Source organism: Barbus barbus, assembly GCF_936440315.1.
Source record: "Barbus barbus genome assembly, chromosome: 8".
Taxonomy (NCBI): domain Eukaryota; kingdom Metazoa; phylum Chordata; class Actinopteri; order Cypriniformes; family Cyprinidae; genus Barbus; species Barbus barbus.
This window is the reverse complement of record NC_136736.1, coordinates 2,570,251-2,597,850: the sequence shown is the minus strand read 5'-3', so window position 1 is coordinate 2,597,850 and position 27,600 is coordinate 2,570,251. Positions and strand designations below refer to the sequence as shown.

The window sequence follows — 27,600 nt, the reverse complement described above, 5'->3', positions numbered from 1 at the left end:
CAACCACCCCCACATGCACACAAAATCACCTTCAAGTGATTTTCTGCTCAGTTTTAGTCTGTTTCAGCTCTGGTGTGTTATAAGTGACGCAGAAAACTTCAGGTCCAGAGGTGAAGGGTCAGTAATCTCTCCCCATGTCTGATGCACAGCTCTCATGGATGCCAGACGAATATGACATCCTGATGCTCTCTACATCATTTCAGAATATTCTTCAAAATTTTGCAAGAGTATGCAATAAAATGTATACCAACTGGTACATTTAGATGCATGTTATTGAGATTCAAAGACTCAGATAGATAGATAGATAGATAGATAGATAGATAGATAGATAGATAGATAGATAGATAGATAGATAGATAGATAGATAGATAGATAGATAGATAGATAGATAGATAGATAGATAGATAGATAGATAGAATAATTGCTATGTACAGTAGCCTTTATGTGGCATGTAATGTAATACACTGATATAACATCAGATGGCACTACAACATTGAAATCTGATCCTACGGACATTAACCTTCCGCTTTTAAAATGAAACGCGAGTGAATGAACCGGCTGTCTAAATGATACTGATTCAGAACTGTAATGGGTCCAGAAGAGTTTAAGTTAAGCCTCAACAAGTGAAAAGTTCCGTGTAACGGTGTAAGGTTGCTGAGAGAGAGAGAGAGAGAGAGAGTTACCTGTAGCTACCTGTAAACCCTGACGTCCGTCGTGCGTCATTTCCCTGAAGAGCACTTCGCTGGAAGCCTCGCTGTTCTTCTGAACTCTGGAGCAATACAGACCTGAACGATCATGGGGTTCACTACACTTGGAGAACGCTCATTTCGACAGGATTAACACTTTTTACTCGACGATATAATATGTGAAGTTTGGATTGAAACTAGCTGGCAATAATGCGGATTCAGATCTATATCGGCGTCTTGATCCTGATCCAAAAATCCGCTTCAGAGGGTGAGATGATTTCATTTGATTGATTTATTTTAGTAGTATAGTTGTAATATAATATTAATTTATATATTTATTAAATGTGTATTATTATTAATTTTTTATTTATTACTGCATTTATTTATTTGTAAACTTAAGTTCTTGGAGGAAACATTTCAATATTTCAAGGATGTTGATAATGTGTTGGATAAAAGTGTTTACCAAACTTTTTAACAATTTCTATGCTTTTAGAGTTGTTTTACCGTGTTGTTTTCCATGATAAGAGGGTAGGTTTATGTGGTTGTGCGGTCCAAAGGCCTGGTGCAGGTGTCAGTTTTTATTGCACTGACATCTGAGATTAGTCAAAACTTAACGAGAGGGACGCAAACCAGTCCGTCAGTCACATTTAACATTTCACACAATATCTCTCATTCATAGTTTAAAGCAGGGTTCCTCAAAGCTTGCCCTGGAGGGCCAATGTGCTGCAGAGTTTAGCTCCAGCCCTGATCAAACTCACCTATGTAATTTTCTATTGATCCTGAAGACATTGATTGGCATGCTAGGGTTACAGTTAAACTCTGCAGGAAAGTGGATGTTGTAGGCCAGATTTGAGGATCCCTGGTTTAAAGTGTGCTTCACTAAAGAGATGTGAACATCTGGACAGAAATATGATCATGACAGTCACGTACTGTACTCTATGTATTGACTAAATCCATACAGTAGGTCAAAGTTCAAGCATATCACAGCAACGTATGAATCAGTCTGATTAGACTGAATAAATGAATGTGATAAGACGTTGCAGATGTGATTGTGTGGCTGTTTAAGCAAGTGTAAAATGACTATTTAGATAAATGATTCGACTACACAAAGAGATCTGATTTCAGTCATAATTCATTTTTAACCAAATTTTAGCCCCATTAAAAAAGGCTGCAAGTAATGCAACAGCTCGGTCCTGTGAGTCAAACATTTTTACTTTGAATGTTGTAATATGATTCATCTGATTGCAACATTATTTTTGGGGTGGGAAGCTTGTTGGGTTGGAGTTCTCAGAAGTTCTTAATGAAGTTGGAGCCTACATGTGTCTGGTTTGCACTTACTTTTACGAAACAAAGAATAAGACTGACTGAGACCGCAGTGATTCACACCACAGATCCTGTTTTACACTGCGATTTCTTGGAATATAATGCCTGTGTGATGAGAGAAAGGGGTGGGTTTGTGTGTATTTGTTAGACACTCATACACACACAACACTGTAAAAATAGCCCATGTGACTAATGGCTTCAAATCAATCAAATCAAATCCCTCATGAAAACATTTATGTTCTTTGGAGATTGTAAGGTTTTTTTTTTTAATGTAGAAGTCTCACCAAGACTGCATTTATGAGATCAGAAATACAGTAAAATATTATTTAAATTTAAAATAGCTGTTTTCTATGCAAATATATTTATTTATTCCTATGATGCAAAGCTGAATTTTCAGCATCATTAATCCAGTCTATAGTATGGAAGTCCGTTTCTGCAACTGAATAAAAAATAAAACAAGGAAATTGTGACTTTTTGTGATAATTACGTGATATAAATTCGGCATTGATAGTTACAAAGTCAGCAATTCTGATAAATAAATTCACAATTCTGGCTTTCTCATAAACTTGCAACTGTGAGAAACAAAAAAAATCAGAATGTGAGATTCTCAGAGCGCAGTTCTGAGAAATAAAGTCAGAAATGTGCGGGAAAAAAAGTCTGAATTGTAGGATGAAAACTTGCAATTGACCCTTCGCAAAGACGCACCCCCTTACTGTTGCTAAGTTTGACAAGCCACGTCGCTCTCACATTACACATCAAGTTCTCACGCATTAAAAAATACATCGCAGAGCAAAGAGGATACTGACAAGTTTCCGACAGACGAGACCGCTTTCTTCTGATAAGAAACAAGGTCTCTGGACTCTCAGCTTTCAAAATTTGTCATTTTTCAAACAATGTATTCCAACAATGAATACAGTTCTGTGGCTCTTTAATGTGTTGCAACAGATCGCTGTATTGCCTCGGTTCAAGCGGCACACGTGAACTGATCATCTCTTCCTCTTTACTAGTAGTTATAGCATGAAATAAATATCAATATCTTGTTTCAACTACGGAAAGACGTCAGTACACACCATTTCTCAAGTTTAAGTCCACCTACATTAATCTACTCTCCTGTCTGATTTGTTTGTCAGACAAAAGGGTGGATTCAACGCTATGATTGGTCAGATCGCCTGTCAGTCAAGCTCCCTGCGAAGGGTCAATTACCTTGTTTTATTTTTATTCAGTGGTGGTAATGGGTTTCCATACTTCAGTGTCACATGATCATTCTAATTTGCTGATTTGTTGCTCGAATACATTTCTTCTTATTATTATTATCATCATCAATGTTAAAAAAACAGTTGTACTGCTTAATTATTTTTGTGGAAATCATGATACTTTTTTTTAATTTTCTTTGTTCTCTTAAAAGAGACTGTATCTGACAAGACATAAAGTTTTGCAAAAATAAAAAAGAAGAAAAATAGTCACATTACAATGCTAAATGCTCTTTAATATATGTCACATAAGAGCAGTTAAATAGGTTTTGATTGTCAACTTTATAGGGGTTTAAAACACATCTGAATATAAAAGCAGTGCAAAGTCCAAAATACTAGATACGAAGTTGATCTCAGACAGAAACTGGCACTGGTAATAGCAGTGTGCGTGACACGTTAAATGGCATCTTTGAAACGGCGTGTGTGAGCGTGTGTGTGCGTGGGTGTTTGGAGAGTAGAGCCAGCGGGAAGGGAAGGGAAGACTATTTTGATATGTGTTGTGTTTACTACGAGAAGAGAGAGCGCTGGGGAGGGTCACAGGGGACATGTAAAGACATTTTCATGCTATCTCAACAAACAGCATCGATGGCGTTGTCAGGCCATTCTCAACCAACACAACAGGAATCACTGTAACTGTGGCTGTTTAGATTAAAAAAGAATATGAGATGATAGTTTAAAAAGAAAAGAAATGATTATACAGTACATGAAGAAAATTAAGCCCATTTTGAGACCAAGAGGACATTATTTTAAGAGTACATTTCTCTCCAGTTCCCATTTCTTTGTGGCGAATAAAAAAAAACATCATTATTATATAAGAAAGGACAGAATTATTGCATGAAAAAACATGAATGTTCATTACTGTTATAGGGTCGGTAGTTTTTTTTTTTAAGAGAGTAATACTTAGAAGGACACATTGAATTGATCAAAAGTGACAGTAAAGACTTTCATGTTAGAAAATATTTCAAATAAATGCTGTTCTTTTGAACTTTCTATTCATCAAAGAATCCTGAAAAAATGAAGCAGCACAAATGTCTTCAGCATTATTACAATTAAAAATATATATTGTGCAGCAAATCTGAAGAATCATGTGACACAGGAATAAAATGCATATTACAATATTACTGCTTTTACTGTGTTGTTTGTTTGTTTGTTGTGGGGGGGGGGGTTCAAATAAATGCAGCCTTGCCGAGCAGAAGATGCGTCTTTGAAAAACATTAAAAATATTACATACTCCAAATTTTTAAATGGCATTTCTCATTCAGTAATTAAATAAAAATACTATTATGTTGTATAATTAATATACCCCTTACTAAATAATTATACTTTTCAATTTGTGAATACTGCATATCACTTTTCTGGCATTATTATAAGCAAAAAAGAATTGTATTACTTTACTATATACTGACAATGAAATGTGCTGAACTATATTTTAAGAATAATGTTACAATGCAAAAAAGAGAAAAAAATAATTCATTTTCATTATATTACAAAGCATATTTCATTATTTGTTTTCTGAAATTTGGCCTTAACAGTCTTTTTTTTAGTAGTACTTTGAATGGGAATTATGAGCATTGCTTTACTTAGCATAATAAGTAATGTAATATACATGGAGATCATGTGGTCAGACTCATGCAAACAGAGAAAAGAGCATGTCATTGATCGAACACTACACTGTAAAAAATATCAGACCTCCAACTCAAAATTTTCTAGTGACTGAATACATCTTAATTTTTCCATTGGCCCAACATATTATTTCTCATTGAGCCAATGTTAACAGACTGTTGCCACAATTGATCAAATTCAGTTAGCAGAAATTCAATTGGGTGTTGATGGCGCAGTGGATAAGACACATGCCTTTGGTGTGAGAGACCCGGGTTCGAATCCACTGAGAGACACCAATGTGTCCCTGAGCAAGACACTCAACCCCTAGTTGCTCCAGAGGCGTGCGACCTCTGACATATATAGCAATTGTAAGTCGCTTTGGATAAAAGCATCAGCTAAATGAATAAATGTTGAAATGTTGTAGATGTAATCAGTCCAAATTTTGAGTTGGAGGTCTGAAATTGTTTTGTGTAATGTGATTCTGTCTCTCTTTTAGCTGTGAGTCTCCCGTCTCCTGCTAACGTGTCTATTCAGTGTGACAGCTATGGAGTTGAAGTTCGATGGGAATATCCTGATCTCAGTCGGGATGTACAATTCCTGGTGGAGGTGAAAGACGAGTCCAGTGAAAGGTAAATCGTCTGAATAAAAAAACCTGATCTTTTGTAGCTTGAAAATGTTTGACTGCCATCATGAGCTTACTCTTATTATTTATTTTTGTTCCAGAAACTCTAAAATTACACAAAATCTGCATTTGAACATATCCAGTATGCTGTTTAAGCCAGCATACAACCGCTACTCTGTTAATGTGATGGCCGTACGAGGAGAAGAGAAGTCAGAGCCGACCGAATCAGATACCTTCAGCTATAATGAATATGCTACCGCCAATATTAAGTGTATGCTTAACCTGTGTTTTTATTGGAAATATCATCCATCATAGCAAATGCCAGCAGTATAATCGAACTGTACTCTGCTGTGTTCAGGTTATTTGGAGTTTCCTGAGGTTGAACTTTCTCCCAAAGACGGCAAACTTCACGTCCAGTTCATCAACCCTCTAAAGCTGTACAGAAACTCACCGGCTCTGCAAGGCCACGACGGCGATTATCTGGAATACTTTATCGAAACAGAAGAGGTAACGTTCACTTTCCTGTCTGCTTGCAGTAAGAGTTCAACCAAATACAAAAACGCTTTTGCTCTAATATAATAATTACATTTTAGCTTTAATAAATACCAAAATGCAACATAAAAGTAGCTGAAGTCATATGGTATGTTTGAGGAACAGATTCAAATTTAAGTAATTATATATCTTCAAATCAATAACAAACTAAAAAACTGTGTAATTTCAAATGTGAATATATTTTAAAATAGTGATGTAAAGCTGAATTTTCCGCATCATTACTGCAGTCTTCAGTGTCACATGATCCTTCAGAAATCATTTTAATATACAGATCTGCTGCTGAAAGAAACATTTCTGATTATCAGTGTTGAAAGTAGTTTTGGGGAAACCATGATTTTCTCTCACTTTTGATCAATTTAATTTAGTTTAACAAACAAATCTTGAACAGTAGTGTATGTCTCAAGTCAAACGCAGTGCATAAATAATGACAAAAATGCTCATTTTGCATGAATTTTTCTTTTAAATAGTTGTAACTATTGTTTTCTCTACAGGAGATGAATGAAGACCCTGAAACCTGTAAAATGACACAAAATACATGCGAGATGTCCGTTATGTTTTCTGATCACAGAGGTGAATACTGCATCAATCTGACTGGAAATATTGGACAGAGGTTTTTCAATCTCAGAAGCAGTTGTTTCACAGGAGACATAAGAAGCTGTAAGTGCAATTTCAACCAAACAATCTTCAGTTCGCTTCACAAGTCAGATAACAGTGGAAATGCAGCATCAGCTGAAGTATAGACAAATATGATGAGTTTATTATTTATTGTATTCACTAGTTATAATAGAGAATTTTTAAATGCATCCCAACTTTTGGCTTCTAACATAAGGTAGCAAATAAAAGCACAGTTTGCATGAAAAATACTTAAATGCTGAAGTCAAATTTTTATACACGAGACAAAACATATGGGCTCAATGGTACCGAGCTGAAACAGAAACCAAGCATTATACAGGGATATTAAATGATAAACCCAACGATATAATTGACTGATGTTTTTCGTTCTTCCATCCAGATCCTCCGGTCACCGTGTACGTGTATCCAGTGCTGGGAGTTGTCTTAACGCTGCTGTTCATAACCACCGTCATTATGCTGTTAGCGAAGAAGTTCAACTCAGAAATGAAGAGGAAAGTTCCCTCTATGTTCCCGCATTTAACTGTAAGTTGCTTTTTGGCCGGTTCTTGATATTTATGTGCACCTTTTTCAGTAAAACATTGGTATAAATAGAATGCAACATTATACAAATGCAAAATTTTTAACTATAATTAGCCTCCACTTGTATATTTACATCAATGCTGCACAATCCTGTTTACACAAGACATATTAAAATGATCAGGTATTTACGAAATGAACAGCATTTGTAAATATGGGTCTGTCTTCCGGTCTCATCCACATCCAGCTATTTTTAACTGTACAAAGCTGCTCGTTTTGCTTCTTGATATTGCAAATTAGTGCATCTTACCATACTATTGTAATGTATTATTTTAATTATGAAGACATTGGTTTGTAGTGCAAACAGTTTACTGCACTTTATTCTTCTCGTTATTACCCTTTAGTCGCTAATCAACCGGAAGTCTCGCCCATAGGCTTACTTCCACATTGAAGAATAAGGTGCATAAAGTTGACTACTATCTATACCGAGATATACATTTTTCCCTACTACTATCCATTTAATACTCCAGAAAATTATTTTGAAAAATATAATAAAATAACCAGTCACCATCAGTGTTGTTATTAACTAAAACTATTAACATTTGCTTTTGGTCATTTAATCTGAAATAAAATAAAATCTAAATATTAGATGAAAATGTAAAACTTAGGTTGAACTAAAAATGCCCTGGAAGTTCACTGAAAAAAAAAAAAAAAAGTTGAAGTACAATAATTACTAAAATTAAACTGCAATAAAAATGCATTGAAACTGAATAACAAATATTAGATGAAAATCTTAAAATGAGGTTGAACTAAAAATGTTGCTTTGGAAGCTTTCTAAATTAAAAAAAAATATTTTTTAAAAATTAAGTACTTTAATTACTAAAAATAAAATAAACATTAAACGAAAATCTTAAACTAGGAATAATAAAGTATAAATTAGAAATGTCGTCTTGGAAACAAAGAAATTCCATTTTAAGTTCTAAAATGACTAAAACAGCAATAAAACTAAAACTAAGCAGAAATATATAAACAATATAAAAATGCAAATGAAAAAGCACAAAATAAAAATATATATAAAAAAAAAAAAAAGGAAATTAAATGTTGTCTTGGACAGAATAATTACAAAATTTTAGTTGAAGTACTAACATTAAATGACTAAAACTGAAATATATTAAAGCTAAATAAAATGAATGAATGAATGAGTGTCTAATGTTGTTGTGGTCTCAATGTTCTTTTGTAAAGAAATGCATATGTTTTTGGGTAAAGCATGCACTTAATTTGTCAGAAGTGTCCTGCTGTGTTTTGTGTGAGCGTGTTACCCAGCAGCATTCCTGCACAGGGATAGGTGACTGTAAACGGTCTCTTTCTGGTTTGGTAGGATTTCAATAAAACACCATCACACCTGTTGAAAACACTGATTGTGGAGCCAGATCATGTGGAGAAGCATTTGCAGCTCGAACCAGCTGAGGACACTGAAGTGCATACCACGCAGAATCCATTGTCCAGTGACAAGGATGAGGGAAGCAGCAACTCGGAAGATGACGGCTCCTACGGGCCTAATGACCTTGTTGAAGATGAGCAGAGCGACCTGTCGGACTTTTACGACTGTCCACATGCCCCCAGACAAAGACAGGAGATGAGTCCTGGAGATACAGTAGATGGTTACGGACCCAAACTGCTTTTAGAGGTCTAGAAGTGAAGGAAAGTACCATAAAGGCAGCAAAATCCCCGTACCTGTCGCCTAGATGTGTTTTGGGAACATGGCATGGGATGGGACTGTTCAAACACAAGCCCTCACGTTACATCATGAATGGAATTCCCCCTAGTTTTCCGGTTCATGGCACAATGGAAAAACCGGTTTGGTGTTTGTCTTCATCACAGTACTCCTTTTATTTGAACCGAAACTCCTCGCACACTAGTTCAGGGAACTGTTTATTCTTATTTTGAGCATTATTTGTTCATTGCTACTTATATTTTGCTACATACTGTAGTTTTATCTCCTAAGCGGGCAGAGTCTTATCTTGTGGCCTTTGAACAAAGTTTTACAATACGAGTGCTTTTCAGGTCATGTGCCTTGAAGCCATTATGCTGTGTTTTCGCACGTCTCATGGGATTTACCGACATTACAAATGTATTTCATTTAGTTCTCTTAAACTCACAACACCAAATATATCCTTGCCTGGCTTTGTTGAGTTGATTACAGAAAAACACTTTATTATTACAGTAACTCGCCTCTGTACTTATTCTTCTATTTTTGTCTAAATATGAAATGCACCAGCTATCATGAGCTGTAATAAGATGTCGCATCAAACAGAAATGTCCACTTCTGTTCAAAAAATGGTCAGTAAGACTCCTTTTAAAGAAATGATCCAGCAAACACGGACTGCTCCCCTAATGTTATTCTTTGGGTTCTGGGAACCATCAATTCTTAGCTGGGGAATATTTATTCAGGAAGGATGCATTAATCAAAAGTATAATGTTGCTAAAATAAATGCTGTTTTTTGAACCTGTATTCATTAGAAACTATAGTATCGTGGTTTCTATAAAGATATGAAGCAGCACAACAGTTTTCTACATTGATAATAATCAGAAATGTTTCTTGAGCAGCAAATCAGCATATTGAAGTGATTTCTGAAGATCATGTGACACTGAAGACTGGAGTAATGATGCTGAAAATTCAGCTGCGCATCACAGGAATAAATTATATTTTACACTATAATCAAACAGAAAACTTATTTTAAATGGTAATATTTCAAATATTACCGTTTTTATTTTTGATCAAACAAATGCAGCCTTGGTGAGCAGAAGAGACTTTTTTTTTTTTTTTAAATCTCACAGAACCAAAACCTTTGAACAGTAGTGTTAAAGCTGCTACTAAACATCTTCTAAAGACTCTATCAGTTTGGTTGTTTTTGTGATGCCAGAGCTTTTATAAAACACAACTACAATTCCCAACAAAGATGTGAACTTTTTTGCCAACTCAAACTCATACTCACGATGAAAACAGGAACTTTTTGAGGTCAAAGTTGTTTATTGTTCAATCCTGTGGATGGCATTTATGCACAACACATAATGATGGGATTTCCATGATGATGAACTGACAAGCCACTTTAATAAGCCATCCTATCTAGCTACAGGCTGCTGATAGCTTGCATTGTTTTATTGTGCCACTTATGGAAAAAAAAAATTTTTTTTTTTTTTTTTTTTTTACATTGTGTTTTTATTAAAACCGGATTGTGATTCTATGGAAAATATATATATAAAACTGATTGAGTCGTTAAGGAATGAGCTCCTGTTGACTGTTTGCAAACAATCAAACTTAAATAGAACAGTTTCTGTAGATTCCATTCATGATGATATCTCCATGGCAACACTGTTCAAAAACACATGCTGTATGAGTCACGCAAACATGAAAGTTCTGGTAAGGAAAACGATGCCATCATGAGCTGACGTGTCTTCAGTGAGGTCCTGTAGTCTCTGCTGCTGTTGGAAACATTGCAGTGATGTTGACGTTCTCTGGAGAGTCTCTGCCATCCTAGGAGAGCTTCAGGCCCTGAACGTTTGCTCTTAAATTAACCATCTGCTTCTCCTGCATCTGCTTCTCCTGTTTGAATGCCAGTTTGTTTGCCTTCTTCTCTGACCTCCTCTCCTAAGACAACAATGAATGAAAATAAAGGTGCTTTTTAGGTAGTCACACTTCCAAGTGGTTAATACGGAGCCAACTTCCTCTTCCAATGTGAGATTTTTCCTCTCATTTTATTATAAAATTAGCAAAAAGTCAACTTAAAGTAAAAGCACACTTCTCCTCAACTAGCTAATAATGTCTGACAGGCCATAAGGCAGAGATAACAGGTAGATAATCACAACATATACTGTGTTATATTAATATTTAATATTATTTCCAGCATGACGCATCAGATTAGACAAACAAAATGTTGCCACCTGGAGGCTGTGGCCGTACGCACCTTCCTCTCCATCTTGATGGTCTGTTTCCTGGCTCTCCTCTCCTCTGCGCTTTCGTCCCGTGAGCGGGGCTGTGTGGAGGCTCGGGGCAGGTCTGAGTCGTTGATCCTCTCCATCCTCTCCACCTGTTTGCCCGTCAGGCCTCGTTTTGGCAGGACGTCCAGAGGAATCCCTGTCTTATTGGACACTCGGATCTCCTTGGGCTGCAAACACGTGTTTACATTATGCATCTGGCAGATGCTTTCACCCAAAGAAACTTGCTTTGCATTCAAGATATAGATAATATCAGTTCATGCAGGATTCAAACGCATAACCTTGATGTGTCAAAGCACCATGCTGTACTGTTTATATTAAGTGCCACGTCTCTTGGTGTTTGTGTTTTTAAGCTCTGATAATTCTTATGTATCCATCCCTATAAACAAATATGATGACCTCTGAAATGTGTCATGACATTGCATGCAAACTATTCTAAAAAGCAAGTAAACAAAACAGGTCTGTGTGCTTTATTAGTCACATAGACTATGAATTAGATTGATGAATCAGTGCATTAAAAACTGATCAACATGTAACTCATATGGTAGGTATTATTTGTTAAGATTAATATGAATACCTCAATTCACCTCAAACTCACCATTCGTTACCTAATTGTTTTCATAGCCTTATTGTTCTAAACGTAGCATGTTTGCTTGTGTCTCTGTGCTATAGGGGAAACTATATACTGTAACACAGAGACACAAACCACATCTCAAATTTGATTCACATGCAAAATGAATGTGGATTTGAATTGGAAATGTACCTCGCAGTGAATCTAATCGGTCCCTTTCCTTCTTTATCTGTCTAATGAAATGAGTGAACAGCTTATTAAATATGAAACCTGAAAGGCAGGTTTCTTCACCTTTGGGGGGTCCTGGATCAGTTTGGGCCGGTTGTAGAGGTTTGAGTATGTACCTGGGAGAGAAAGATAAAAATGATCATGATAAGAATAATCAGAACGTTGTAATTTTAATACTTGTATACCTGATCAAAAATACAGAAAAAAAATAATTTTGTAAAAAAATATAATAATAATTTAAAATAATTTTAATTATCTATTTTAATACACTTTAAAATTGTTCCTGTGATCAAAGCTCTATTTTCAGCATCATTACTCCAGACTTCAGTGTCACATGATCATTCTAATATAATGATTTATTATCGATATATTATATCTGAATGGCTGTGCATGTGCATATATATATATATATATATATATACACACACACACACATTTGCATTTTAAAGAACTTTTCTATGAAAAATTGTAAAATGTAATTTATTCCTGTGATGTAAATGTGAATTTTCAGCATCATGACTCCAGTCTTCAGTGTCACATGATCCTTCAGAAACTCTAAATGGATTCAGACTCACTGATGATGCTCTCGCAGTCCCAGCGCTCTGTCGGCGGCTCAATGACCATCGTCTCAATCTCCACCTCTTCGTCGTCCTCATTATCCTCTTCTTCGTCTTCCTCTTTCACAGAGGGCAGCTCTGTGGGACCCAGCTGATCTGGTTTCTGACATCTACACACACACACACACACAAACTGATGAGCTCTTCTGCTGTGATCTCTCTCACACACACACACACACACACATACAAACTGATGAGCTCTTCTGCTGTGATCTCTCTCACACACACACACACACACACACAAACTGATGAGCTCTTCTGCTGTGATCTCTCTCACACACACACACACACACACATACAAACTGATGAGCTCTTCTGCTGTGATCTCTCTCACACACACACATCCGTGACAGTCGCACACACTCACTCTTTCTCTTTCTGTATAAAGTAGTCTTTGATGACCTCCTCCAATCGCTTGCTGTCCGGTTCGATGTAGCCCTCCAGCTCTGCGTTATCCAGCGCGCCGATCTCGTCATCGTCAAACTGCTCGTAAAACTAGTCAACAAACAGACAATTACTGATTGATGATGTCTGCTCACCAAGGCTGCATTTAGTTGATAAAATACAGTAAAAACAGTGTTATTATGAAATATTACCAGGGTTTGAAATTAACACCTGCCAAATGCAGGTAAAAATCAGCTGTGGTGGGTAACGCTGTCAAATCACTAGCCAATTAGTAGCTAGGCTACTTTTCATAAATTATGTTCACTCGTAAATTTCTTGGGCAAGTTCATTGAAGCCAAATCTGTGCAGATTTAGTGCAAGTACTGAACTTGTGAGTCATCATGATATATTAAAAACAACCTAATTGAGCAGCATCTGCATATCTAGCTGACTTGATATATCATACCCGACAAATAATGGCACGCTGGTTTCCTTTACATTGAAGAAATAAGTGATCTGCAATGGCCGCTTTGTCACATCCAGTGTGGACAGCCGCAAGCTGTTGGTTTATTTCTGTATTTTTTTTTTTTTGCTAGTAGACGTTATGAATGGCTGGTAACTTAAATTTTGTAGCCAAATTCAAACCCTGAAAAAATACCTTCTTTATTGTAATATATATTAAAATATAATTTATTACTGTGATCAAAGCTGAATTTGCAGCATCATTACTCCAGTCATCAGTGTCTATCTCATTGTTTGGTGACTTTTGGTGGCAAAGAAAAAAAAAATACAGCATTTTTAAAATGTGCATGGCTGTGGCACTAAACTTGGCGAATTGTAAACATTTCAGCAGTGTTGTAGTGTGTGCCTAAACTAAAGATTAATTTGCTCTCAATGCGAACAGGCACTATTGTTCATCATTATGTGTGGAAGATCTGCTGGCTGACCTTCTCGAATCGGTCGTCCAGGAGCGTGAGCTGCTCGTTCCTCCTCATGACAGAAGACGTGAGCGAATACTCTGTGAAACGACTCTTAGTCTCGCAGTCGGCAAACATGAACTCTCTCCGGCCGCCTTCCTCATCCTCTGACAGACCACCTTCTGAATCATAATGTTGCTCCTCGTCTTCATCATCATCATCTGTGTCCTCCCATTCATCATCATCACCACTGAGGTCAAAAACAAAAAGGAAATTGGTTATGGTATCTGATATGGGTGGGGTTATGCAGATTCAAGCATTCCCCCCACTGGTTAAAGCAGTGGTCTCAAACTCAATTCCTGGAGGGCCACAGCTCCAACCAATTCCAAATCACACCTGCTTGGAAGTTTCTAGTGATCTTGAAGACCTTGATTAGCTGGATCAGGTGTGTTTGATTAGTGTTGGAGCAAAACTGTGCATAGCTGTGGCCCTCCAGGAACTGAGTTTGAGACCAATGGGTTAAAGGGATAGTTCACCCCAAAATCATGAATTACTCACCCTCATGTCGTTCCAAACCCGTAAGACCTTCGTTCGTCTTCTGAACACAAATTAAGATATTTTTGATGAAATCTGAGAGCTATCTGACCCTCCATAGACAGCAACCCAACTGAAATGTTCCCAGGTCCAGAAACGTAGTAAATATATTGGTAAAACAGTCCATGTGACATCAGTGGCTCAACTTCAGTTTTGCGACACTATGACAATCCTTTTCATTTTGGGGTGAACTAACGCTTTAACTCACTTAATTTACATCCAACTTATCCAATCATCAACAAGATATCAGGCTCACTCTAATATTTTGTCATTTGTCAGTTTTACCCCATGACGTCATTGGCTTTGACGACGAAGTCATCTTCCAGCATGTTCTCTGGGTCGTCAAAATCAAAGTCCTCATCCAGCGCAGCAACAATGTCAGGATCCATGTCCAACCGCGGCCCTGGAAAGCAAGACGCAAAACTACATTTGCATTTGGCAGTTTCTTTGACTACAGGCCTTTTGCTTAATCTTTTTTATGAAAATCTTTTTTCTTTTTGTAAATCAAGGTCACATTACCATTAACTATTGTTTGGTTTTGCCACTTATATGAAGAGATTTTAAAATGTAAATTATTGCTGTAATTCAAAGCTGTATTTTCAGCATCATTACTCCAGTCTTCAGTGTCACATGATCCTTCAGAAATCATGAGAATATGCTGATTCGCTGCTCTTATCATCATCAGTGATGAAAACAGTTGTGCAGCTTCATATTTTTGTGAAAACAGTGATATTTTTGTCATAGAAAATTCAAAAAAACATTTTTTTTTTAACAAATTTTAAATGCCTTTATGGACGCTTGATTTCTTGCATCCTTAATGAACAAAAATATTAATAATAAAATAAAAAACACCATTAATCCTATTGAACCCAAACTTTTCAACTGTATAGTATTAAAAAATTAACAATATTAATAATAAAATGGCATAGTTGTCCAACATGACCCATCCCTGTCTGAAGCCTTATTTTGTTTTTTTCATGAATCAAGACAGCCAATGGGTTATGACCTTAAAGTAAATGTTTGCTCTGCAGGTTTGTGAAAGCTGCCACATGAGCAGGACTGATTCTAATCTCACCTGAAACAGGAGCTGCTTTGTTTAATAAACCCACTTCCTCTTCAAACTCAGACGCGAACACAGAAGAGGGCAGTTTGATGGAGACCGCCTGCATGTATAACATAAACACAAGCTCATCAACTGCAGGAGGTGCAACCGGACCATAACACTGTTTGTTGTCACCCTCACTCTAGCTGCATGTAGATGGTTAGTAAAAATAACCACAAGGTTAATAACACATCTCAAATCGTTCGTGTCATGGAAAATGGACCCAAATAATGACAAAATCTGGGATATGTACACATTTTTGTTCCCTAATATCGCCTAATTTTGATTTGAATAAGCAAGTAACAAAACTTGATTCACAGCTGTGATGTAAACTAAAAGCTGATGGCTATTAATAAGAACTTCCTCAATTTCATGTTTCATTGGAAATGTGTCAACACAAGAGAATTAACCCCTGTGCTGAAAATCCTTTAACTAATTTGGTGTTTTTGTGCGGCCTTTTAAAAATAGCTTAGAGCTCTTATGTTATATTACCACCAAATCTTGGAATCAGTCTTTATCAACTCGTTTTCTTTCATCTAGCACAGGTTTTGTATTTCATTTTGAAATTAATTGATCGTAGGCCTTATTGATCTGAGCTTATGCACCTCGGTTTTTTATTTAAATGTTGATAATTTTGGCAATATTCACTCAGAAATGGTGCATACGCTCAGGCCTATGATCAATAAATGATTGAGTAATTTAAAGAAAATAAGTTGATAAAAAGATTGAATCCAATATTTGGTGATAATGTATAATTTTTGTAGGCTGGTCATTTTTGACCAGGACTAACAGAAGTGTAACGGAGGGGGGGTGGAATCCCCCAAAAAGTACAAAAATGATCTTTCTGTGCCGTGTTCCACAGAAAAAGAAAGTCATGCAGGTTTAGAATGACACGAGGGTGAGTATTTGAGTATTCTGGTGCAGTATGCATTTTACACATTACACCATCAGCGTCAAATGTGCAGAATATATAATTGTGATTTATGGAGATCTAAAGGCTGCGTGGAGGAGCTGCTGGCGAGTGGCCTTACAGGGACGTGGGCGTCCTCTTCCTCCATGTCCTCTTCATCCTGTGCAGGTTTTGGTCGTGCGTCTCTGCGGAAGCGAGGAGCAGAGACTAGCTCTGCGGGCTGGGACGCCTCTCTCAGGTGCTGCAGGTAATTGTAGTCATCATCAAAAAACACTCCGAACTCGCGCTGCTCCTCCCTCCTCTTCTCCACCTCCACCTGCAGGAATAAATGCCAACTTCAGTGACACGGTCAGGGGGTGATATTTGAATGTTAAGACTGCGTAACATCTCAAAACCTGTTCGGTGTGTTTGTTTTACCTTGGCAGCGGGCAGAAGGACATGTTGAGGTGCTGTCTCGTCTGCAGCGAGCGGATCTTTCTGACTTCTGTGCACCAGGTGGAAGGACACAGCATTCTTCTTACTGATGAAGGCCTTCTTCTTTCTGTGAGGCTGGAGACGGACAGATCACAACTATAATGCGCCAACACACAAATCTGTCATATTATGTGACTGCAGGATCATTTTAGTCACTTTTGGGTTCATTTTATTTCATCTTTGTGTGTTTGGGCCAAATATTTTACAGTAAACACATTCAATATTACAATAAGACTGCTTGCTGTCTTATTAAAACGTAAAACAAATAGATTTGAAATCAAAATTAAAGTATAAACCTTAACTGAAACAAGTCTATTTTAGAACACAGACACTGTATTTCGTGTTTAAATGAAATAAAAGTTATTTAATAGCCAATAGTGTAACATGTGATTTCCACACTTACTGGAAATATGTAAACAAGACTTAAGTTACTCACCATTCTTACAAGCTAATGGATTATCCGAGCGTTTGTATTTCAGATATAAAGTGACTTTAATAGTATCAATGTTACGAAGAATCAAATAATAGAAATTCTTCTATCAGCTCGAAACACATGGACAACAGCGACCATTTTTGGACTATACCATCCCGATTGACTGAAAGAGGAGCGATAGTCCTGGCTTAAAAATATTAAGTTATTATTTATATACAGTACTATTTACGATTTGTATATAAATTATTTAAAATTATATACTGATAAATGTATATAATTCGGATAAATGACAGCGCTACCAGGCGAGACCGTTTTAGTTGAAAAAACACCCCTGAATCAGATTTGGTTTAATCTAAACGAGGGACGTTACGTACTGACGATGACGTTAAGACGCCAACGTGACCCTACAAATTCTACATTTCTGAGAAATTATATGGTTAACTTTTATATTCTAACATACATTACATTACCTTTTTTTCTTTTTTTTTACTTTTAATTGATTTTAATTGAATTTTTTCCTATGTTTGTGTTCTTATTGTTGCTGTTGCAGTGCCGGTTGTTTCGGTTATTCAAATATATATATTTTTCATTACGGCTTTAGAATTTCTCTTTAAGTCTTCGTTTGTTTTTGTTTTTTGTTATTTATTTTTTATTTTTAGCTTTTATTTGGTTCATCTTAGGTCAGAATGTAACAATAAGGTAAATATATACATAAAAATAAATACATAAAATAGGCCAATAAATAATACTATAGATATACACATTACGATATACATATAATTTATATTAATTCAGATTAAGAAAAAGAAAACACCAGCCACACATAGTTATAGATTTAAATTAGTGCTGTCAAATGATTAATTGCATACAAAATAAAAGGTTTTGTTTACATAATATATGTGTGCTGTCTATATTTATTATGTATATATATATATAAATACACACACGTGCATCAGAATTAGCTTTATTGCCAGGCATATGTATATATTTCAGAAAAATGTTGTTTATATATTAAATATATTTAATTATATGAATATAAATATAGACATGTAAATATTTTCAAAATATATACTGTGTGTGTATTTATATATATAATAAATATACGCAGTACACACACATATATGATGCAAACAAAACCTTTTATTTTGTATGCAATTAATCATTTGACAGCACTAAAAATATATAAAGAAATTAATTTGTTAGTTTTAATGTAAAAGTGCACCCCTTAATATTCTATGTACGCTAAAATGGAATGTTTCATATTTGTTAATTCAATTAATTTAGTTAATTTTGCTTGCTTGATTTGTTGAAAATGTTTAATTTCATTAACCAGTAATACGTTGTCCATTTTATTTTTTATTTTTTTCCCTGGTGAAGAATCACTGACAAAATGCTTGGACCTTGTTTAATATTAAACCGATTTTTTATTAAATATATTTCAGCTACAGTAACTGATTGTCATTTTTATTCATTTTATATTCCTGATTTTGTTCATTTATGCATGCACCTTTCGAGATGAAAACTTAGCGGTTTAGCAGCTCTGTGAATAATACATCTAGCCATTATTACAAATTCTTGCAGCATCCATAAAGGGTGAATATGCCTCAAATCACAGAAAAATAACAGTAAATCAAGAACACAACACTGGAGGATTTGTTCACAAAATAATCATAGAAAAACTTTCAGGTAAATCTGTAGTCAGTAGCAATGGGAAAGACCCCACAAACAAACAAAAACTGTTCAGCATAACAGTGAGAATCCTCAGTGGCACAGCTGACTCCTGCTGGATTTGGTTGAATCCTCATATGTTCATGGACAACATCAAGAACTGTGAAGAAATGAAGATTTGTTTAAAACGTTGACCTCACTGCATGTTAGAATTATTAAAAGGAGTAACACTAACTAAAACATATGACATATGCATGAATTTTGAAAGCAATGTGCCTTAAAAATGTTGCCTAAAGTTGTTAAATAAGGAAAGAACTAAGAACTAGTTTACATTTTTGACAAATTGGGCAACTGTTGTAGTTCATGTATTGCAATTAAATACTGTTATGCTTTCTTTACATTTACTCATTTAAAAAAAATGATGTTTTACCTGCATCATGTTCAGACTGATTGCTCCTTTCTTTTGCTCATCTAAGGCCTGGAAAACTCCTGTAACACATGTCAAAATCTAGATTTAAATGCCATCTTTTATTTACACTGATTATTAATGAAAAAAAAAAAAATCACATAAATACACTGCAGTCCAGAAATCCTAGCATTAGAGATAAGTCTTCGACTTTGTTAATGCATTGTCATAACGTACTGAACATGTTCTCCAGACGCACGATGCATGTCAGGTAATCATCAAAATCAATGTCAAAATTTTCATCTGCAAACCGCAGACCCAGCAACTGCAAAATCTTATTGTTCAAATTCATGCCTGAGTGAAGAAAACACAAACAAGGTCAGATAAAACACTGATGGTTCGGGTTAAATTGCACTGCGATGATTCATTATGTTTACCTGCAGCATTAAGAGCACTGCGCAGCTCGTAGGAGGACATGCGTCCAGAACGATCCGTATCGTAAGACAGGAACAGCATCTACAACAGCACAAAACACAACTTAACGGTTTCTCTGTGGAAGCTTCATTCTGAGAAATATGGTGATATTCTGGAAGATGGTCATTTTTGACTTGAAAAGCAAACACGTATGATTCTGTATCTTACGATCCATTTCTTCAGCTTATCCCAGAAGACTTTGAACTCCTCGAATTCCAGCATTCCAGTGTTGTCCACCTGCACTCGGTTCAGGAAAACTCAGCAACAATGGCTCAACATAATCTCACATTTAAATGTTTGATTCTGTAATTAAACTTGAGGCAGAATTGGGTTAGTTTAGACTAATAATACATGGACAGCCACTAAGAGGATACATCCATCAGGTTTATGATGCTGTGGCAGGTATTGAGGGTCAAACCGTCAAACTTCACCTCTTTCCCTGCAGAGAGACAGTTGCATGTTGGCTTTTTACGGTATTACTGCTTTTGGATTAAAATGCTTGAAAACGGTGACAGACTCACTTCTGCTCAGAACATTGTTCAGCACATGCTGCAGTTCTCTGGCGCTGATGGCTTTATCCTACGTAGAGACATAGGAACAGTGTAAAACATACAGTAATTCACAATTACACCAGATGAGGGAGCACTCGGTCCGTTGGGATTCCCAAACTTTTCCCAGCCTAACTCCTGGTTAATGTTTCTATCTTTATGGCTCTCTAATGTCAGTTAATGGTCACATGACGTGCAGGTAAACAAATAAAATAAGACAAATAAGCTTTCTTATGGGGTTACATTTGTGCCAAAAATGAGTCGACTACTTTGTTCTTAATCTGTCATCCTAATATTGTGATTACAGAACAAGACGAAATGTCAGCATATACTGATTTACCTGAATGACTGTAGACAAAGACAAATGTACAGTACAAAGCAGACGACTCATTTTTGGCACAAATGGAACCCCATATTTTTTATATTTTGATTGTTTTGATTTTAAAATTAATTGCTTAGTTTAATGTCACATTTTTAGGATTTAATTAATTATTAATTTGTCATCAACTTTTCATCAGCACCCTACAGTTCGCTTTGGGAAACCTTGGTTTCTTACCGATCCGGCGATCTGTTCAAACAGTCTCCTCAGGCCCTTCTCCTCATCTGTCTCCTCCTCAGGTGGGTTTGGCTTCGGTGGCTTCGCAAATCAGACACACACACACTTTTAGCATACGACAGTGTAAGTCGAACTATTTATGTCCAGTAAACAAGTCTCTCCCAGCTCACAATGACTATAAATGAACCATGATGAACCAACTCACCTCTGGGAGATCTGCAGTAATGGTGTTTCCCATCTCACTGCAAACACAAAACACATTGCATTGTATAAAAATAAATCTACGGGATATAATGAGCATTCATTTGAATGTACTTAGAGGAACCACCTAACTGACCACCATCTGACTCATTAAAAAAAAAAAAATTATGGAAATAAGTTTCCAAAATGCACTAAAGCAAAAAGGTATTCATAAATGAATAGTTCACTATAGCTATATATTATACTTTTATGATTAGCCTATATATTTTAATGGACTGCCAGTGAAAAGCATACACACATGGACACACGAAGAATATTTATTTGTGAATAATGGCTTTAAGTCTGTCCATCAAACAAAGTTATATGACTTATAGTGCAAAATAATGCTATGAGTCATATAAACTACTTTCATAGTATTTAAATGGTGCATTGTGTTTTTTGGAGCTGCATCAACATGAAAAGAGCTGCATGAAGATTCTTTCAAACATTCTCCTTTGAAAAAACAGCATAAGAGTTTTGAAAGACATGAGTAAATGTGAGTAAATAATGAAAGAACTTTCATGTTTGGCTGAAATTTGCTTTAAAATCTGGCTGATGACACTGAAGAGTATTTGCATGGACATACATGGCTCCAGCTTTGTTCTCGGAGAAGATCCGGATTAGGAAATCAGCCTCGTGGTGTGGCTGGAAGGTGGTGGGCACCAGCAGGTAGTTTCCCGGCGGCAGTCTGAAGCGTTCGGATACCTCCCTCACGTTGACGTAAGTACGGCTCCGCGCTTTAGAGCCGTTGTAGCGGAAAAAGTCCTTGCCCTGGTGGTCTTGATCATCAGGAGCCTAAGGGTACGGTAAGTGAGCAGGTCAGACTGCAGTGGAGCAAGAGGCACTACATGAAGTTCTCCAAACCCATCTTCCAACACAGTATTACATCTCCCTCACCTCGTAAATGGCAAAGCCAATGGTCTCCATGTCAAGTCCCTCTTTCCTGAGCCGACGGCGGTTCTTCTGCATCAGGGCCACGATGATGCTGCATAGCTTATCACCATCATCTGGATGGTCCAGACGAAGCTTAAACTGCGGGTTTGTCCAGAATGTGTCTGAGAAGGGAAAATTTAGATCAAGAAAAACACATATGGGTCTAAGCAACTGTAAATAGTGAAAATGCTGGGTCTCATGTACAAACGATAGCATGCATCATCTATGTGGAGTTTGCTACATGATACTAACCGATGAAGTTCCTGCAGCCGCCAGCAGTGGAGCCCCTGATCCAGTTGCCCTCAAACAGATTCACTTCCCACTTCTTCCTAGCATCATCTGACAGAGAATCTGCAGTCAGGTTACAGATCTCGATTTTATCGTAGTTGGATTTGAAATCCTCAAACTCCATCCTGCAACACAGCAAGTCATGCAAGTTCACACACCACACATCTGAATGAGCTCGCTGAATCAAATCATCCTGGTTCTCATGTGAAAGCAATTCTTTAAGAGCAATCAACCTGATATGAACTTCATCTGTTAACTTTCAAAGCCCTTCATAACCCCATTTTACTCTATATGTGAAGGGTCGTAAATACCAGAACTCTCCATCATCCAGGGAGTTGTGCAGCAGTCGTGTCTTCTCTGAACTGTCAATAGCGTTCCATTCCCTGGAACTGAAAAACAAGATTTAAAGAAAGAACACAAGAGTATCAGTAATGAAATAATAAAAAAAATGCTGCAAATGAGGAAGCCTGTGGCTCTTTTTTCTTACATAATAAATTACTTGTACCTCACTCAGAGCACACAGACAAAATGCAATAACAAACGCTGTCATGTTATCTTGGTTGGTTGTAGGACCGGCCTTACCCACCCAAGGCAGGTATACTGTACGTGGGAGACACAGCCAGGTTCTCAGGTGTTTAGCCGATAAGCGTGAGTGCAGGAGGGTATCCATTAATGCCCAACCCCTCAACAACCAGGGTGCGCACCAATACCCACCATCATTTATTCGAGAGGGGGACAAGCTGGGAATTCGTCCATCAATCCCTGACTTCGGCTCACTAAACATGGCCAGGGATTGGCAGATGAAAGTGGACTTGGATCAAAAGCTCACTTTCCCCTCAGAGATCGCAACGACCACTCTGAGGCCAGACCTTGTCCAATGATCTAACTCCTGCCAGCTTGCTTACATTATCGAACTTACAGTACCCTGGGAGGACGCTGTTGAGGAAGCTTATGAGCGGAAGAAACTGCGATATTCCAACCTAGAAGACAGAGGCTGGAAGATAAAGGTGCGCCCGGTGGAGGTGGGGTGTAGGGGCCTTGTAGCCAAGTCAACATCAAAGACCCTTAGGGAGATTGCAGTCAGGGGACAGGCTCATAGACGAGCAATCAAAGCTGTCCGACACCGCCGAGAGGACCAGTCACTGGCTGTGGATGAAAAGGAGTGACACCAGCTGGACTGCTAAGGCGAATAGCTAACCATGTGACGCACACCCAGGCCTGATCAACCTGTGGTGGGCCTGCCTCAGCAGAGGGTATCTTGTGATAAAAGGCCGAAACGCCCCGTGATGCTGAGGTACACAAATGATGATGTGTCCTGGTGGTAAAGCCTTATAGCAGGCATGTCTCTTCAAGAACTCCCAATGGAATTAGTATCGGTGCAACACTAGGGACTGTAACACCTAGTCGTTTATTGAATATCTTGCGTTTTGGGCGGATGCTTGATGTTTGGGAACACAAGGAGTTCTGTGAGGTAATTAAACCAATCATTTTAAAGACACAACCCGTTGAAGCAACATAAGTTCATAAGTCACAGAACTTTTTTTTGCTGTGCATCCATGAATACATTCGGTAAATGTGTTTGCATTATAATTTATGTGCACGTTTTCTTATTGAATGAAAAGATTTTCTGCCTCAATTGAGTTTTTCAGCTTATTTCCTGCAATATCCCAGAAATCACAAAAATAATTGGTTGGAAACATAGGTAATGACACAAAATCTGTATGATGTTTCTTATTGATTACTATTATGACTTTTCGATCATATTTAACAAATGGACTTCATTCAAGTGTCACCATTAGTGGACGCTTACTTGTCGCTCCAGGGTCCGTTCCACTCCACCTGACCCCAGGGGTTACGAACACGAATCAGCTGGACCTTTGATCCTCTGTAGTTGACCTAAGGAGACAAGACGTAAGAGATAATAAAGAGAAAATAAAAAGTGAATCTGTGAACAAAAAGAGATGAAAATGCTGTGATTACCTCCTCCACTCCAGTGATGGAGTAAGCGTGGCCTTTAACCAGACCAGTAGTGGTTTGTGCTTCGGATTCAGCAGAACTTGTGACCTAATGATACGAAAACACAAACATCTGGGATTCTGCTATTTGCTATTGATCTCACTTTGAATCCAACAAAGCTTTGCTTACATCAATGGAGCATCCGAGCATCGATCCCCTCTCCACAGCTTTCTTGAGGACGAGGAAGAGGTTTGTGGGGGCGTTCTTCGTCTCGTACATCTCGCCTACGCCGCCCGTGAAGTCCTCCATCGCCTCCATGGTGCTTCCTCCTTTCAGGGATTCATAGCTGCCATTCAACCTGAGAGAGAAGCACAGGAGATGACTGACTTAAACAGGTTTGACGCATCAAAACTAGATATGACAAGACGCCAAGGCGTATCTTGTTTTGTAAACTCAAGTGCATACTTGGCATAGGCCTTCTCCAGAAGCGCACTCCAATACTCCGTATTGTCAGCAGAGTGGACGAACACCAGGTTGTTCCTCACACACGGGAGTCGGTCGTCCACCACCACATCCATCCATTTATTATGCTGCCAGAACTGCACAACAAGGTGAGTTTGGTTAGGGTTCGAGGACATTGGGAAACTGTAGAGAGAGTTTAGAGAATGGGACTCACCTGGAAATGGAAGATCCCAGCATAGCCGCGATCAAAGTCCTGGTCATGTGGAACGACCCTCTTTAGTGTGTCCTCATGGAGGGTCAGGGAGGCAATCGCTGCCAACAACCAGCAGTCTCCTGTGTGGCCATACATGAAGGGCAACATGCATGGAGATCATAATATGATCAGTATTAATGCATTACAGTGTTGAGGGTAATGTAACGCAATTACGAGTAACGCAAGTTACATAATCAGATTACTTTTCCAAGTAACTAGTAAAGTAATGCATTACTTTTACAACAAAATATCTGAATTACTTTAAGTAACGCAAGGTACTTTGTTTTCCCATTTATTCACTGAAAACTCTTCCTTCAGCTTGAGGCTAATTAATTTCACTTTTGGTGTGAAAGCTGGCAAAAATATTACTTTTGGATAAGCGAGCCCAGCCCAGGTGACAAAAAGTAATGCAAAAGTAATGTAATGCATCGCATTAATTTCCATATAAAGTAACTAATTAACGCAATTATTTACTTTTTCATGGAGTAGAATGCAATGTAATGCATCACTTTTATAAGTAACCTTCTCCAACATGGATCCATTATTTTATTCTTTGGTAATTGGAAGCGTTTTGCTCAGACTGGCGTTTCATTTTGTCATAAACCAATTGAGTAACCTGAAACGACAGGAAAACATACCCAGCTGCCCCTGACAGATGTCTGTCCTGGTGGCTCCTCCTGTGATGAATTTTGGGTCTTTGCAGATTTCCTGAATTTGAACAGATCAGTGAAAAATCTCAGTTGGTCAAATCAAATAACAAATACGTTATGCTATCCCTCTAGCTATCATCCATCTCACAGATTTGCTGAATTTGAAGAGATCAGAGAAGAAAACATCCTGTAATGCTATCTATCCATCCATTCATTTTAAGAAATGTTCTGAATGCAATAATGACAGAAGAGCTGGATACTGTAGGTTGTTTATACAACAGTGTTTTCAATTTTTACTATTTTTTACAGACATTTCCAGAAGATACATCACATGATCTGCCATTACTGTAGATCTAAAGAAGTGTTTGAGTAGAGACAGAGGGAGATGTGTGAACGCCCATGATGCCTGCGTGAGGTGTGTTCGCATTCTAACGCAAGCCCACACTCTTCACGCGCTGCATATCTAAGGTCGCTCTGCAGGAACGCCCTGGAATGAAATGCAGTTCTAGTCCTCTAGCTTTATAAGCGTGAAGGAGGGGTGTTAGATCATTTGTCACAACTACTGGCAATCTGTTCTTAAACTCAACCCAGTAGTCTATTTCCAACTAAATAAAACCTACATCCACTTTCCATTCAATCGCTCAAGACTAAATAAACAATGCATTCCGTGCATGCCAAAATTCTATCGGCATTCCTGTCCTGCCGCATAGCATCAGTCTCCAGTGGCTTCATGACTTCTTCAATGTCCTTCAATGCAAAAATACGACCTCTGTTGTGACGTTACACACTGACACTCAAAGGAACGTGAAATTTTTGCGAACAAAGTTCTAGTGTGTTCATAAGGCGGCCAGTCTGGTTGATTCAAGGCCCGAATTATTCTGCAAACTTGCATGGCAGGTTTTAAAGTGCCAAAATCGCATTCTAAAACATGCAAATTGCACACAAAGATAGAAGTTGTGTGCCATAAAGGTAAAAAATGATGTTATTGGAATGCACGTAATACAACAGGTGAAACCATTAGTAATTACTAACTGTAAAAATACTCCCATTCATTCATATAACATCCATCCATACATGAACAGGAGGAGCATCAGAGAACAAAATGCTTCAGATTTGACAGTTCTAGACATTTGTCAACTTTACACTTTATAGATTACATCAGACCCCATCAAATTCACCCACAATTCCCTCTGCAGTGCCAATTTGTAAGAAAAGAATAAAACATTTAGGGTTATTCGCAACTCTATGAGATCTTGCTTCATCAAATCCAGGTGGCTTGTCATGTGATTGGGGTCTCATTTGTTTGGGTGATCAAGTGCTGGTTGATATTTCAGTAACTTATTAAAGTCAAAAGTGAATAAATGTGTGTCAGTAATTAGAGTAGGATTGTCATCTTGCATACTTCAGGTCACTTACCCCTGGCCTCTTCCATTCAAAGTTAACCGGGACCCTCTGGCTGAAGAAGAGCGAGTCATCCACGGCTGGGAAATCTGGATCCTCAAACAGCTTCCCCTTTTGCAAACACTCAAGGCGGAGCTGTTCAAACGTCTTCCCGTCCGCCTGTGTGCTATTCACTAGGGTCGCCTGCCCAGAGCCTTTCGGCAGAGTCACGCTGTAAGGCATCTTCAAACCAGCCACGAGCCAAGCTCCAAAACCACAGACAGGACTACTGGTGACGCTCGTCTAGAGCAGTGAGCTTGTGTTTGAGTGTGTGTGTGTGTATGTGAGAGATGAATCCAGCCACTCTGGCCGACGG

At 37.6% G+C, this 27,600-nt stretch overlaps 3 protein-coding genes across 3 annotated transcripts; 1 reads left to right on the top strand and 2 right to left on the bottom strand.

The window, feature by feature from the left end:
• The first annotated feature begins 484 nt into the window (after nucleotides 1-484).
• LOC306874360 (interferon gamma receptor 1-like) lies at nucleotides 485-10,463 on the top strand. The gene is made up of 7 exons (XM_079424343.1): nucleotides 485-954; nucleotides 5,358-5,490; nucleotides 5,585-5,754; nucleotides 5,842-5,990; nucleotides 6,527-6,692; nucleotides 7,048-7,190; nucleotides 8,563-10,463. Exons 1-7 carry the CDS (start codon nucleotides 897-899, stop codon nucleotides 8,875-8,877), a joined length of 1,134 nt encoding a protein of 377 aa, XP_079280469.1. The 5' UTR covers nucleotides 485-896; the 3' UTR covers nucleotides 8,878-10,463.
• On the bottom strand, nucleotides 10,193-17,768 carry LOC306874359 (protein LTV1 homolog). Its single transcript, XM_079424342.1, has 11 exons — nucleotides 17,414-17,768; nucleotides 16,921-17,052; nucleotides 16,625-16,819; nucleotides 15,567-15,654; nucleotides 14,777-14,894; nucleotides 13,928-14,147; nucleotides 12,964-13,091; nucleotides 12,555-12,706; nucleotides 12,043-12,095; nucleotides 11,150-11,350; nucleotides 10,193-10,833 (listed from the first exon to the last, which is right to left on the bottom strand). Exons 1-11 carry the CDS (start codon nucleotides 17,414-17,416, stop codon nucleotides 10,720-10,722), a joined length of 1,404 nt encoding a protein of 467 aa, XP_079280468.1. The 5' UTR covers nucleotides 17,417-17,768; the 3' UTR covers nucleotides 10,193-10,719.
• A 762-nt stretch (nucleotides 17,769-18,530) lies between these two features.
• LOC306873520 (calpain-9-like) lies at nucleotides 18,531-27,591 on the bottom strand. Its single transcript, XM_079422863.1, has 20 exons — nucleotides 27,261-27,591; nucleotides 25,833-25,902; nucleotides 25,156-25,274; nucleotides 24,945-25,078; nucleotides 24,669-24,837; nucleotides 24,504-24,587; nucleotides 24,334-24,419; nucleotides 22,835-22,912; nucleotides 22,488-22,648; nucleotides 22,200-22,357; nucleotides 21,889-22,097; nucleotides 21,268-21,304; nucleotides 21,063-21,143; nucleotides 20,480-20,537; nucleotides 20,333-20,397; nucleotides 20,127-20,195; nucleotides 19,922-20,000; nucleotides 19,722-19,838; nucleotides 19,509-19,567; nucleotides 18,531-19,238 (listed from the first exon to the last, which is right to left on the bottom strand). The coding sequence occupies exons 1-20, from the start codon at nucleotides 27,465-27,467 to the stop codon at nucleotides 19,212-19,214; spliced, it is 2,067 nt and encodes a 688-aa protein (XP_079278989.1). The 5' UTR covers nucleotides 27,468-27,591; the 3' UTR covers nucleotides 18,531-19,211.
• Nucleotides 27,592-27,600: the final 9 nt, after the last annotated feature.

What these genes read in the sequence shown, in the direction of transcription:
- LOC306874360 (XM_079424343.1), top strand. Translation starts at nt 897, where the DNA reads ATGCGGATTCAGATCTATATCGGCGTCTTGATCCTGATCCAAAAATCC. An exon ending in CCAAAAATCCGCTTCAGAGG is followed by an intron (nt 955 to 5,357) that starts GTGAGATGATTT and finishes TCTCTCTTTTAG; the next exon opens with CTGTGAGTCTCCCGTCTCCT. An exon ending in TGCTACCGCCAATATTAAGT is followed by an intron (nt 5,755 to 5,841) that starts GTATGCTTAACC and finishes TGCTGTGTTCAG; the next exon opens with GTTATTTGGAGTTTCCTGAG.
- LOC306874359 (XM_079424342.1), bottom strand. An exon ending in AAGAGGACGCCCACGTCCCT is followed by an intron (nt 15,655 to 16,624) that starts GTAAGGCCACTC and finishes TTATACATGCAG; the next exon opens with GCGGTCTCCATCAAACTGCC. An exon ending in TGATCCAGGACCCCCCAAAG is followed by an intron (nt 11,351 to 12,042) that starts GTGAAGAAACCT and finishes ACGTGTTTGCAG; the next exon opens with CCCAAGGAGATCCGAGTGTC.
- LOC306873520 (XM_079422863.1), bottom strand. Translation starts at nt 27,467, where the DNA reads ATGCCTTACAGCGTGACTCTGCCGAAAGGCTCTGGGCAGGCGACCCTA. An exon ending in CGGCTGCAGGAACTTCATCG is followed by an intron (nt 22,358 to 22,487) that starts GTTAGTATCATG and finishes TTCCCTTCTCAG; the next exon opens with ACACATTCTGGACAAACCCG. An exon ending in CAGTGCTCTTAATGCTGCAG is followed by an intron (nt 19,839 to 19,921) that starts GTAAACATAATG and finishes TTCTTCACTCAG; the next exon opens with GCATGAATTTGAACAATAAG.